We start from the raw sequence: 12434 nt of genomic DNA, 5'->3' as shown, positions 1-12434 counted from the left end.
GCGTCGCCGCGCACGCCGGCCAGTCAATCAGCGGCAGAGCTGAAGAGGGCACAGCCGTGCGGCCGAGGGCAGAGCGAGCCGAGCCGAGCTAGCAGGGCGGACCAGCGCCGGGCACCCCGAGCCGCGCGCCGCGAGCGCCCGCCGCCGCCCCTCACGCCCTCCTCGGCCTCCGCGGCGCCTGCCACCTTCCCCTCCTTCCCCGCGCCCCTGTCCCGCCTCCGGCCAGCCCGCCCCGATCGCTGCCCCCGCGGAGCCGGGAGGTCACCGGCCCGCGCCTCCGCTCCCCTGGGCCGCGCACCGCCTCCACGCCCTCCTCCTCCTCCCCGGGCTGGGCGCCTGGCACCGGGGACCGTTGCCTGACGCGCGAGGCCCAGCTCCACTTTTCGCCCCGCGTCTCCTCCTCCTGCTCTCCTCCTCCTCCTCCAACTCCCCTCGCCCTCAGACTCCGCTCGCGAGCCCCCGACTCCGCGCCCGCCCGCCACTTTCCGTCCCGCCCCGAAGGTGGGAGCGCGTCCGCCCCGGCCGGCACCATGGCACGGTTCGTCTTGCCCGCGCTGCTCTGCACCCTGGCCGCGCTCAGCGCCGCGCTGCTGGCTGCCGAGCTCAAGTCGAAAAGTTGCTCGGAAGTGCGACGTCTCTACGTGTCCAAGGGCTTCGACAAGAACGATGCCCCCACGCACGAGATCAACGGTAGGTGGGAGTCCCCGGGAGGCGAGCGCAGAGACGGGAGAAGGGGCCGCAGAAGCCCCCTCGCCCCGCCGCCCCTCGCGCCGGACGCAGGTAGCCGAGACGGAGAAATGGGCAGGCGCGCCGGAGCGAGCCCCGACGCAGAGCGTTCGCTGCGGACGCCGGGGCCCCGGGTGCGCAGCAGGCGGAGGGGCGCCGCCGAGTTACCCGGCGGCACTCCCGCGCTCAGCTTCCTTCCCCCACCCCCCCTCCCGCGGTCTCCCTGGTCCCAGGAAGCCCCAGAGGACTCTGGCCCGCAAAGTGCGTGTCACCGGCTCCCTCGCCTTTTCCGGGTTGAACTCCTTACTGGGCTCCCCGCTTTGTTGTGTGGGTGACGAGAGGTCGGGTAGGGTGGAGGTTGCCAGGTTCCGGGGGGCGCAAAACGTGGAACTTGATGTTTCATTGATGTTCTTTAAAAACCCACTCCCCGCCTCTCTTCCACCGCTGACACGGATTAGGAGTTTTAGTAGCTACAGCGGCTTTAGAAGTGGCCTTTAAAAACCGAACGACTCTCCACTCCTCCAAACCCTGACTTTTGGGGACTCTCCTGCTTTCCGGAACGTGTTGGACGAGAAGGGTATTTCCCCCCCTTTTCTTTATTTCTCACCCCATTTTAAGGGTTAATTGCACTTTAAATTACAAATCTTTGAAAGGACTGATTACTGGAAGCCTGAATCTCAGTTGGGAGATGGTTAGGCAAATAGAGACCGCTTAGCCTGTGAAAAAGTTCACCGGGTTTCGGCGTTGGGGGTGCGTGGGGTGTTTGTGAAAGCCCTTGCAGCGCTGGGGAGGCAGCTTTGCGGCGGGTGCCCTTCGCCCCTCCTCGCCAGGCTGGCGGCGGTGGCCGGGCCGATCCCCTCTGGGTGGCACTCATTCGCAGAGGCCAACTGTTGCGCGCAGTCCCGCGGGCCGCTCTGGGACCAGCGGCCGCGCAGGTAGCCTCTTCGCCCCGAGGGTTCGGAAAGAACCACGAATCTAGCTGGCTGATGGCCAGCTTAACCTAACGGAGAAGTGAGCGATTCGAGCCCCGGGGGCCAAGCCTCCATTCCAAACCTTTCATGGAAGTGAGCAGAGCGCGCCTTTGCCTCGCGGTGTTGGTCACCCGGGTGGGGCGGGCAGGGGGCCGGCAGCCAGCAAAGGAAATACTGTAATTTCAACCAGGCGCTTCCAAAGGCTTAGGAAGACTTGGGGGTCATTTTTTGGGAAGGGCTATTAATAACCTTGGAGATTAAGTGCAGTCATCAATTACATAAAAATTACAAAGGTAGTTGAGGGAAGTTGCTGGGCACTTTTCTTGTGTGACCGGCATCTATCTAGAAATAGAACCTAAGAAATGCTTGGAGCAGCCTAGGACCCCACGCACCTTGGGAGTTATCAAGTAACTCGCACGTTACTGATTAGAGACTGTTTGCCCTTGAGCTGCTTTTTTGGGGGGGAGCTCACGTCTGTCTTCACAGCGGCACGATTTTATTGGTTGTAGAGCCCTAAGAAGCCCTCTTTCTTTCCCCTCTCCCTTCCGCCCCGCTCGAAAAAGTAAAGTTGAGTTAGTAGCCACTGAAGCTTGGGGGCTCCACAGGTCAGACCTGGGGTCTTTGTGCCCTGCACGGTTTGGGCCCGGGGCCCAGTGGAGATGATTGGCGTGAAGGTTACAGTTGTCATTCCCACATTTTGAAGGGATAGATGCAGCGATGCACTTAATGGGAACGTGACAAGTTTTCATCTTCTGCTCGTGCAAAACAATATGTGCCTTTGAGGTGGACTGGAGGCGTTCGGGGAGTGGGCTGTGAAATTGTCCTCCCCACTTTCTCCAGCTGTGTTCTGTGCAGGCTTGCAAGGGCAGGACATCTTCCCCCGCCAGCATCTCAGGAAAAATGAAGTTTGAAGGGTGCCCAAGGACAGTGCTAGGTGTTCCCTTTGATTGTCATGGTCCCCAGAAAACACCTGAGGAATGTTTTTGCATAAATATTTCTCTGGACATATTCCCCCTAAAGATAAGAGCGTTATTAGTGACCAGCAGCAGGAAATGGAAGCTAATGTGCTCACACCCAAAACATTTTATTCTTTTTGTCTTGTCCTTCATCTCCCTCCCAGGGCTGCTGCTTTTATTTCCCCTTTTGAATGACCTACTGGACTGCATTCTCCCGAGGAACAAAGGAAGTGCCTTTTTAGCTGGAATCCTTGGAAGACCACCAAGGACTTTAGCTCATGCAGTGCAATTTCGCACCACTTTCAACAATAACAAAAATGCATGACTGAATGGCTCAAAAATGTGGAGTGTTAGAGGCATTCATTTGAGTCTAGGACACTGTCACAACACAGACAGACCCAAGTAAATACCTTTAGACGGCCAGTATAGAAACGGGGTAATCTTTACCATCACCCTGGCCTCTCCAGCTGCATACATTGTCGTTGTCTTCCCTGGGCTCCACTCAGATAATTTTGGTCATTTGGGAGAGCATAGTCAACGTAGCGACTTGAATGAATTAGTTGCCAGGCACTTTCTTTGGTTGGGGGTGTGTGCGTATGTTTTCTTAAGTGCAAAAAGTCCAGGATTGTTTTCCAGGCAAAGGGTCACAGTGTCTGGGTGCCTAGCCCCAAGTTTAAGGTTTGATTCTTGATGGCCTTGCACTTGCCTTCTAGAGGTTTGAAGAGGTTTTGAGAATACTCCACGTTCTTAAGGAACGGGTCAGTCTTTTTAGATTATAATTAAGATAATTTGATGTGCTCTCAAGGGTGTTGGGGAGTACAGCATGCTGACAGGGCTCCGACCTAGGTCCTGCATTGCCTATCCACTTGACCCCTGAACTTAACCAAATAATGTGTAGCCCAGATGCCATGATCAAAAGGGATCTTTAACACAAAGGATGGGTTTTTGTTCAGCTTCAATGGGCATATCTTTTGGAGCACCTACTGTGTGCGAAATTCTGTGCTTAGCATCATGGGGGCAGCAAGAAGGACGGGAGGGCCTCTGCCACCAGGACCTTCCCAGGTGATAGGGAGATAAGCCTTGCACACACACGATTGGAATACAACATGGTGTGCGATAAGGACCATATGAGTGGTACAGATGAGGAGAAAGGAGTACCTGGGGAGTTCAAGGGAGAAGGGATTTGGGACTAGGATATTAACTTACTAATGGTAGTTCAATAGTAAAAAAAAAAAAAAAATAGTATTTATAACAAGGAATTGTAAAATCTTACCATTCTCATTGCACCTCCCTCCGTAAGGACAGGATAAAGGATATGCAATAATTGGCATTTATTACTAATCTAATCTTTGCTTGTAATTGTCTTGAAGAGTGAGGCAGTTGGTTAGAAACCTACTTCACCTTGCCAAAGGTCCCTTCCACAGTGACATCGGATGATACCAAGGAGAACTTTGCATCACAGGTGTGATTTGGGAGTTTTTATTTTCCTGTTCCCATTTACGCTCATGACCAGTGCACCTGTGAGTGTGCACGCATGCGCACATGTGTACCTCTGAGGGAATCACATAAGCTGTTAGGATTACATGGGAAAACATGTGCTGGAGAAGTAGGAATACTTCCTTTTTTTTTTTTTTTTTTTTTTTGCGGGGCCTCTCACTGCTGTGACCTCTCTTGTTGCGGAGCGCAGGCTCCGGACGCGCAGGCTCAGCGGCCATGGCTCACGGGCCCAGCCGCTCCGCGGCATGCGGGATCCTCCCGGACCGGGGCACGAACCCGCGTCCCCTGCATCGGCAGGCGGACTCTCAACCACTGCGCCACCAGGGAAGCCCCAGGAATACTTTCTGATACTGCGTTGATTATTCCATGTAAGACACAGCATATGTCTTCAAGAATTGTATTCCCTCTTACCTACTTTAAGTAGATGAGTTGGATTTTGCAGAGAACTTGTGATTTTTCTCACCTGTCAGTATAGAAATTGTCCCAAGTAGTACAGGGACTATCTCCTGGACATGCTCAAAAAAGAACTTGGTAAAAGTTCCGGCTTATGCAGCTCAATCTCTAGTTAGAACATACAAATATAAAATGTTTGATTCAGCATAATTACTATTTTCGTTTTTTGTTTGACTCACGTTGGGTTGCACGCAATTTCGGGATTAGCTGGAGAGTAGACTGAAGAATGAAAAAGGAAGGTTTTTTGTTGTCTCAACAAGGGAAACATCAGTGATTATCTAAGTCAGTTGGGAAGGGGTCTGTGGCTCCCCAATAACATCTGTTTTAGCCCTGAGGTGGTTGCCATATATGTTCACCAAAAATGCATTTTGGCTTCAATGAAAAGATGAAAAGAGCTGGTGGCTATTAAGTGCTTTCCCTGGGCCTGGTCCTAAACAAGATCGTCTCATTTAAAGTCCACAGCAACCATATAAAATCAGAATGATGATTATATTCATCATCCCCATTTTACAGACAAACAGATTCAGAGGGATTTAGAAATCTATTCGCAGTCTTACAGCTAGTTAATGTTGGAGGTGGGATTTGAACCCTAGGTCTTATCTGACCCAAAGTATAGTCTATGCTGTGTTGTACAGATAATAAGAAAGTACCTTCCCAACTCCCATAGGGGGCTGGTCTTAGAAACATAAGCTATGAGAGGACCAGCAACTAACTGGTAAAAGACCATCATCACAGCACTATGCTGATGCTCTAGTAGAGAGATCCAGTCGTGTCCTTTGCAGGCAAAGTGTTGTACCCAGACAGAGACAATCTAATGTTAACAGTAGAAGGACTGTAAATTGTATTTCCTGGGTCATGGGGAGCCCACGATAGCTTCTGAGGAGGGGAATTTCGTTAGTCAGGCTGTTTCAGGAAGATAACTAGTGGCACTGCAGAGTTCAGGGTTGGTGAGGCAAGGGGAAAGCAGGGAGAGCTGTTGGGAGGCTGTTTTAAATAGTTCTTAACTGCCTCTTGTCTGTTACATCGGATCCATGGTCTTTGCACACAGCTGTCTTGTTTCCTAGTTCATCGTGTGTGCAGGCACACGTGTGTCTTCTTGCCTCAACTGTAAGTAACCTGAGGACAGATGGCAGCTCCTGGCATTTTGTGTGCCCAATGGCACCAGGTGCGCGAGTGCGGTGCAGTATTTGTTAAACGGGTAGGGGGATGACAGATAATTGTATTGCCTTGTCTGGCAGGACACCGGTGCTATCATGGGATTATACTGCCTTGGTGGTAGATCATCATCCCATGGTCTCTTGCTCTCCTGGGAAGCTTTTGGGTCTAAACATTCTGAAGTGAAATAAATTTAGAGTAAGTCTCCTAGAAATGTTGTTATAACTTGGAGAATGTTTTTATTCTCTTGGGAGTGTACTCATCTTCACCACTTCATTAATAACCGAGTGTCATAGGCATTTTTCAGAAGCATTCGGAATTCTGTTTTTCTTTCCGCCTTGAGATATACTTCTTTTAAGAAACAAACAGTTGAGACTTGTGATGAGGCAATTTAGAACAAATGGAGAAGAGTAATTTAACACCTTAGATTCAGCATATAGAGCTGTCTGATGCACGTCAATTACCTTTAAAAAAATAAAATCTTAAATTTGTTGTCTTTATCAAGGTGAAGAACACAGGCTTAAGGATATCAATATTTCATATAAGCGGGGAATTCCCTGGCGGTCCAGTAGTTAGGGCTCTGTGCTTTCACCTCCTACGCCCTGGTCGGGGAACTAAGAACCCACAAGCCGTGTGGTGTGGCCAAAAAAAAAAAAAAAAGCAGACACTAAAATACGAACAGGTAAAAACTAGCATTTTCAATTCCACTTGGCTAAACATCTGTTGCTTACTATAGAGAACATGAAAGTGCAGAAAATTCATGAAGCAATTCCATCTTGGAGGTAATTTGAAATATATTTAAGTTCTGATGCATTTAGTTCAGCAATCTGGTGGGAGAGAAAAATCAAAGAGCTCCATCAACCAGGTATTCAACCTTTGAAAAAGAAACTCTAACAAATGTTAGAAATTAGGAAAAAAATTGAATGGAAGAGTTAAAAAAAAAAGTCAATAACCTCCAGGAAGCCTGGAAACTATGTAAAAACATCTTATTGGAAGCCCAGATAAATGTGTGCCAGACATCAAAAAGACCAGCTGCTTGGGGGAAGAAAAAAAGAACCCGGCATGACTAACTGGCAGAGTGAAAGAGGTGCTTCAGGGAAAAAGGCATCTTTCACAAAATGGAAAGTTTAAGCCAGCAGAAGAGGGAAGTCCACGAGGTATGGCAGGGCAGGTACAAACTAGAAATTAAGTGAGCTGAAAGAATCAGAGGTGAGCCTTGCCAGGGATTTGAAAAAGGGCCCATGTGATGATAATGGTGAAAAGGGTGGGCTGAGTCCAGCCTCTTAGAGGAAAAGCAATATGGCTTCTTTAAGGGGTAGCCATGCCTGATTAACCTCCCAGAGATCTTTGAAAGAAGCAAGTGGGTGGATACAGGGAAACAGACCTAGTTTAGATTGTCAAGAATTATGCAATGGGATTCCAAGACGGAGTATATTCAGAAAATGCATTTACTTTGGGATAGGTGAGGACATTGGGTTATTGAAAAGAGGAAATAATGGAGGAAGGGCGGGGGAAGAGGGAAGAAACCCCACTGTCCTAGGTGGAGTAGTTTACATGGAAAGGCCATGGTTTCTTGAAAAGAGCAGTTCTAGCCTAGCTCTGTGACAAATCAGTTGTCTTGATACCTTTGGTGAGGTTCTTTCTCCTCGATTTGAAAAATGGGAGTGGGGTTGTTAGAATACTGGATTACATCAGTGATTCTCAACCCTGGCAACGCTTTAAAGCACCTGGAGAGCTTTTTTTTTTAAAAAAATAAATTTATTTATTTATTTATTTTTGGCTGTGTTGGGTCTTCGTTGCTGTGTGCGGGCTTAGTTGAGATGAGCCGGTGCTATTCTTCATTGCGGTGCACGGGCTTCTCATTGCGGTGGCTTCTCTTGTTGCGGAGCACGGGCTCTAGGCACATGGGCTTCAGTAGTTGTGGCGCATGGGCTTAGTTGCTCTGCGGCATGTGGGATCTTCCTGGACCAGGGATCGAACCCGTGTCCCCTGCATTGGCAGGTGGATTCTTAACCACTGCGCCACCAGGGAAGCCCTTGGAGAGCTTTTAAAATCCACTAGTGCCTGGGCATCACCCCAGACCAATTAAATCATACTTTCTGGCAGTGGGGCTAGGTCTTGGTAACTTTTTAAAAGCTCCTCAGTGGCTCTAATGAGCGGCCATGGTTGAGAACCAGTACCCTAGATGATCTGTGAGTTCCCTTCCATCTCTGAGATTCTGTGATTCTGAATTTTCCAATGAAATTCATCACAAAGTGTTATCTCAGAAGAGAGCTTTGATTTAGACCCAGTGCATGCTTGTTTCAATTTTGGCTAACTTGGATTTCAGAGGAACGTCTGGTTTATTTATTTATTTATTTAAAAAATTTATTTGTTTTATTTATTTATTTTTGGCTGTGTTAGGTCTTCGTTGCTGCTCGCGGGCTTTCTCTAGTTGCGGCGAGCGGAGACTACTCTTCAGTTGCGGGGCACGGTCTTCTCATTGCAGTGGCTTCTCTTGTTGCGGAGCACGGTCTCTAGGCACGCGGGCTTCAGTAGTTGTGGCTCGTGGGCTCTAGAGCGCAGGCTCAGTAGTTGTGGTGGTGCATGGGCTTAGTTGGTCCGCAGCATGTGGGATCTTCCCAGACCCGGGCTCAAACCCGTGTCCCCTGCATTGGCAGGAGGATTCTTAACCACTGCGCCACCAGGGAAGTCCAGGAACATCTGTTAAACTTGGGAAAAATATTTTTTAATCAAGACGCAAGTATATGCCATAACCAGTGATGCTTTGCTGAGGGTGGAGAAATAAGACTAGGACATTGAGAGTACTTTGGAGAGAATTAGACAGGAATCCAGCCTTGCTGTTGTTTATTGATTGTCAGTGTGCTAGGTGATACTTCTTCCCATCTCTTTATTGGTAAAATAAAAGAAATCTCTTTATCCCTTACTTTAATGTCCTCTTTGCCATGTGTTTATTCTCTTCAAGTATCTTATCAAGAAATAGAAGTACAGTAAATCCCTAGGCTTCTGGTCGGCACAACCATCCAGAACACAGCTGGGAATGTGGAAGTAAGCAGAAAAGCTAAATGATGGAAACAGCTGTCATAAAGCCCATGCATTCTACTTGGAGAAAAGGCCTTCAGAAATTTGTCATCCGCAATCATTGATTTTTTTTTTTTTTCGGTACGCGGGCCTCTCACTGTTGCGGTCTCTCCAGTTGCGGAGCGCAGGCTCAGCGGCCATGGCTCACGGGCCCAGCCGCTCCGCGGCATGTGGGATCCTCCCAGACCAGGGCACGAACCCGTGTCCCCTGCATCGGCAGGCGGACCCCCAACCACTGCGCCACCAGGGAAGCCCCGCGACCATTGATTGAATAGCTCTTCTATCAAGAGCAGAATGCTAGGTGCTGGGGATTCAAAGAGTTCCTTTAAAACCAGAATCAAGCTTTTTTGAGGCACTTACATTCAAATTAGGTAGATAGGGTTTAAATGTGGGAAGATAGAAAGTTTAGGTTACCTGGCTTCCCAGCACTACTTGCTACTCCTTACCTGATTAGGAGTAGCACGTAGTGCTGGTTGGGTTGTGGACCCATCAGAGGAAGGGATGGGTTTGGAGGCAGGCAACCACTGGACCGCCAGGGAAGTCCCTCAGGGCAGTATTAAATAATTGTATATTCTGATTTAAAAGTTCCGAAGGTTTTTTTTTTTTTCTTTTTCTGCACCATGTAGCTTGTGGGATCTTAGTTCCCCCACCAGGGATTGAACCTGGGCCCTCAACAGTGAAAGCGCAGAGTCTTAACCACTGGACCGCCAGGGAATTCCCAGAAAGTATATTTTAGAAAGAGTGGACATCTTCTAAATACAAAAAAATTGCTCTTGAAAGCACATTACCTTTTTAGAGCACCTAGTTTCCCAACAGTGCTGGGTCAATAAGGAGTAAATTCTGTGTGTCACTTTGTCCTTTTCTGGAAAAAAAAAGTATTTTAATATTAATACCACTGAGTATTACTAATTCAGTGGTTTACTCACTTCAGAGCTTTTGGTTGGTGATTTTGTTCCTCTGCACCTTGTCTTCTAATCCCCTTAGAATGTCAGATACTGCTGTTACCACCTGCTGTGCTCAGCTTGGGAAACTGACATGCTGACCTGAAGCCACTAAAGGCAAGAGTTGGTTTTGAGTTAGAGGTGACAGGTTTAAATATGTGAATATTGGTTTCCCTTTTATACATTTACCAAACTAAGTAAATGGATAATCATATTTAAAGAAACACTAGAAGTTAAGGACGGGAGTACTGTATTAAGAATGAGGACACATTTGAGGGTCCTTGTCTCTGATGAGGTGGCTGTTGGAACCTTTAAAGGAAAAGAAGCTGTTGCTGCCCGGTCACGGCCATGTAGCTCCAGCTTTTATCACACTGCCCGGCACATGGTAGGTGTTAGAGAAATGTTTGTGGTTCACAAAGAAGTTCAAGCATGATTTGTGACTTTTGTATTCATTCTGGGAATGAATATTTCTATTCATCCATCCCTTTTAATTCAATTAACTTATTTTTAGCTATTTATTTTAAAATTTCTAATACGTTTAGTCCTAGATGCCTAAGTGAGAAAGAGAATCTTTTTTTTTTTTTATTTAGAATGTAGTGTTATTTCTCAGCTTGCTCAGAGGTGGGAGCTAAGTATTTCATGTGGTTTGTTTTAATCCTGGTAGACAAATGGTTGCTGCTTCTTACATTGTCTGTTCCAGACATTAATAGGAACTCTGCTGTACCTGCAGAGGTACTTCTAGAAAAAATAGCCTTTGCTCCTGTTCCTTTCTTTAGACTCTCAGCCAGGTGTTTGCGTCCCTCCCCTTCCCCAGGCAGTTCAGGTTGGGCCCCAGACAGGGTTGCCCTCTTTGTCTAGTCTAGCTCAAGGTCACCTGGTCCCCACTTCATCCCAGCCATCTTTTCATGCCAGTCCTTTCTCCTCCCAGCTACTTTGTCCGTTGGCTTTCGCAAGCCTCTTTAAGCCTGGCTTCTTTCTTGATGTTGGGCTTCTGTCTACAGGAGCAGACTGGGAAGTGGTTTCTTTTGGACTGCAGAGGTTTCCTTAGTTCTCCAAACCCTTGACGTCGGCATCCCAGCAAGCATCAAGCCGCAGAAAAAAATTTTCCCTTCAGTTATTGTTTCTATTCCACCAGCCGGGTTTGTCTCCGTTGAGTTTTCAGTCTGGTGTTTGGTTAGAGATGAAAACAAAGAACTGTGTCCTTGCAAACTGCAGTGTGAAGCATGTGGTTAACAGTTACACTTGCAATGGTCCAGCCTGAGTGGGAGTATCATTTTTCTTGGCAGTCACTTCACAGAAAGTCCTGCTTCTTTGGTGCCAGAATAAGCAGTCATTGCATTCCTTACAATTTATAGTCAAATTATTATCTACTATTGTTAAAATTGCCTTAATTATGGAATATTTCCCCATGCTAAGATTTTAAAAAGCAACGCAAGACAACTTTTCACTGGTGTACTTCAGAAATAGTCCTTAAAAATCACTCTCTGACTAGGATGTCAGAGGCTATGATGAGGAATAGTTTTTTGTTTTTATGAGGAGAATTTTTTTTTTTTAAGGGGAGGAGTGCAGTGGGTTCACTTTAAACCGAATCCTAACTAACTACCCCCAGCTGGCTGGTTGGTTAATATTCTGCCTTGTTTATCCCCAGTTTGGAAGTAACTTTCTTTTTCCCCTGCCTCTTCAGGTCCCACAAGCCTGGATTCATTCTGGGAAGAAGGCTTTACTGGTGGGAGGTGGGTTGATCATTAAGCAGTGTGGCGATGGGAGAAGATGGTCTTGTGTCTTTCAGGTTGGAGGGCAAATGAAGAAATCAGAACCTTCCAAGATAAGACACTGTTCGTTTTCTTGGGATCAGAACAAAGGTTTAGGTGACTGGGTGGGCAATGTTTCTGTTTAGATGCTCTCTCAGAATCTCTGCCTTTGAGCTCTGCTTTCAATATGGATCCAAGAATCTGTCCTCTTCTCTACCACCTCGGTAACTACTGTCCTGATCTCATCTCCCACCACCTCGTCCCTGGATGATCACAGCTGCCTCTGACGAGTCTCTCCGCTCTGGCTCTTGCTCCAGCCTCTTCCCCACCAGTGTGTTCCCAGCACATTAGCCAGCGTGATCCTATTCTGTTAAACCTCACTCTGACCTTATCACTTGTGCTCAAAGTGCTCCAGTGACTCCCATTGCCACCCAGACCGAAAGCCAGAAGCTTAGGAGGCCTTACAGGGTCTGCCTCTGGCCCCCTCCCATGCCAGCCTGCGCTTTTTATAATTTTCCCCCATATACTGGTCTGTCTTCCTCAGCAGGGCTGGCTCCCTCACAGGGTTCTGGGCTTTGCTTACCTATCCCCTTCATGGAGGAGCCTTTCCTGACCTCCGTGTAAGCTAGAATGCCTCCCACAGACACTTTGTCCCTCTCCCCCACTGCTTTGTTCAGTTCTCACAATCTGACCTAAGGGCAGGGACTTTGCCTCTTTTACTCACTGCCCTTCACCTAGTGTCTAGTGTGTTGCTTGCACTCGGATGTTTCTTGAATGAATGCATGAGCGATTCCTCCTGGCAAGTAGCGTGCTCTTAACCGTCCGAAAGCTTTTTCCTGACTAAGAGCATCCTACTTGCGAGTGTGAGGCTACACATCTGACCCTCCATCTGTAGAAGGAGGG

General features: G+C 48.0%; 1 protein-coding gene across 1 annotated transcript in view; it reads left to right on the top strand.

Annotated features, from left to right (window-relative positions):
• Positions 1-487: 487 nt before the first annotated feature.
• Positions 488-12434, top strand: part of GPC4 (glypican 4) — a 109354-nt gene continuing 97407 nt past the window's right edge. Inside the window, exon 1 of the mRNA XM_079910555.1 lies at positions 488-690. Within this exon, the coding sequence (XP_079766681.1) occupies positions 531-690 (160 nt within the window). The 5' untranslated portion in view covers positions 488-530. The remainder of the gene's footprint in view (positions 691-12434) is intronic.

Source organism: Stenella coeruleoalba (genome assembly GCF_951394435.1).
Source record: "Stenella coeruleoalba genome assembly, chromosome: X".
Lineage (NCBI taxonomy): Eukaryota > Metazoa > Chordata > Mammalia > Artiodactyla > Delphinidae > Stenella > Stenella coeruleoalba.
The sequence above is the reverse complement of the archived record's forward strand: the minus strand, read 5'-3'. Positions and strand labels throughout refer to the sequence as shown.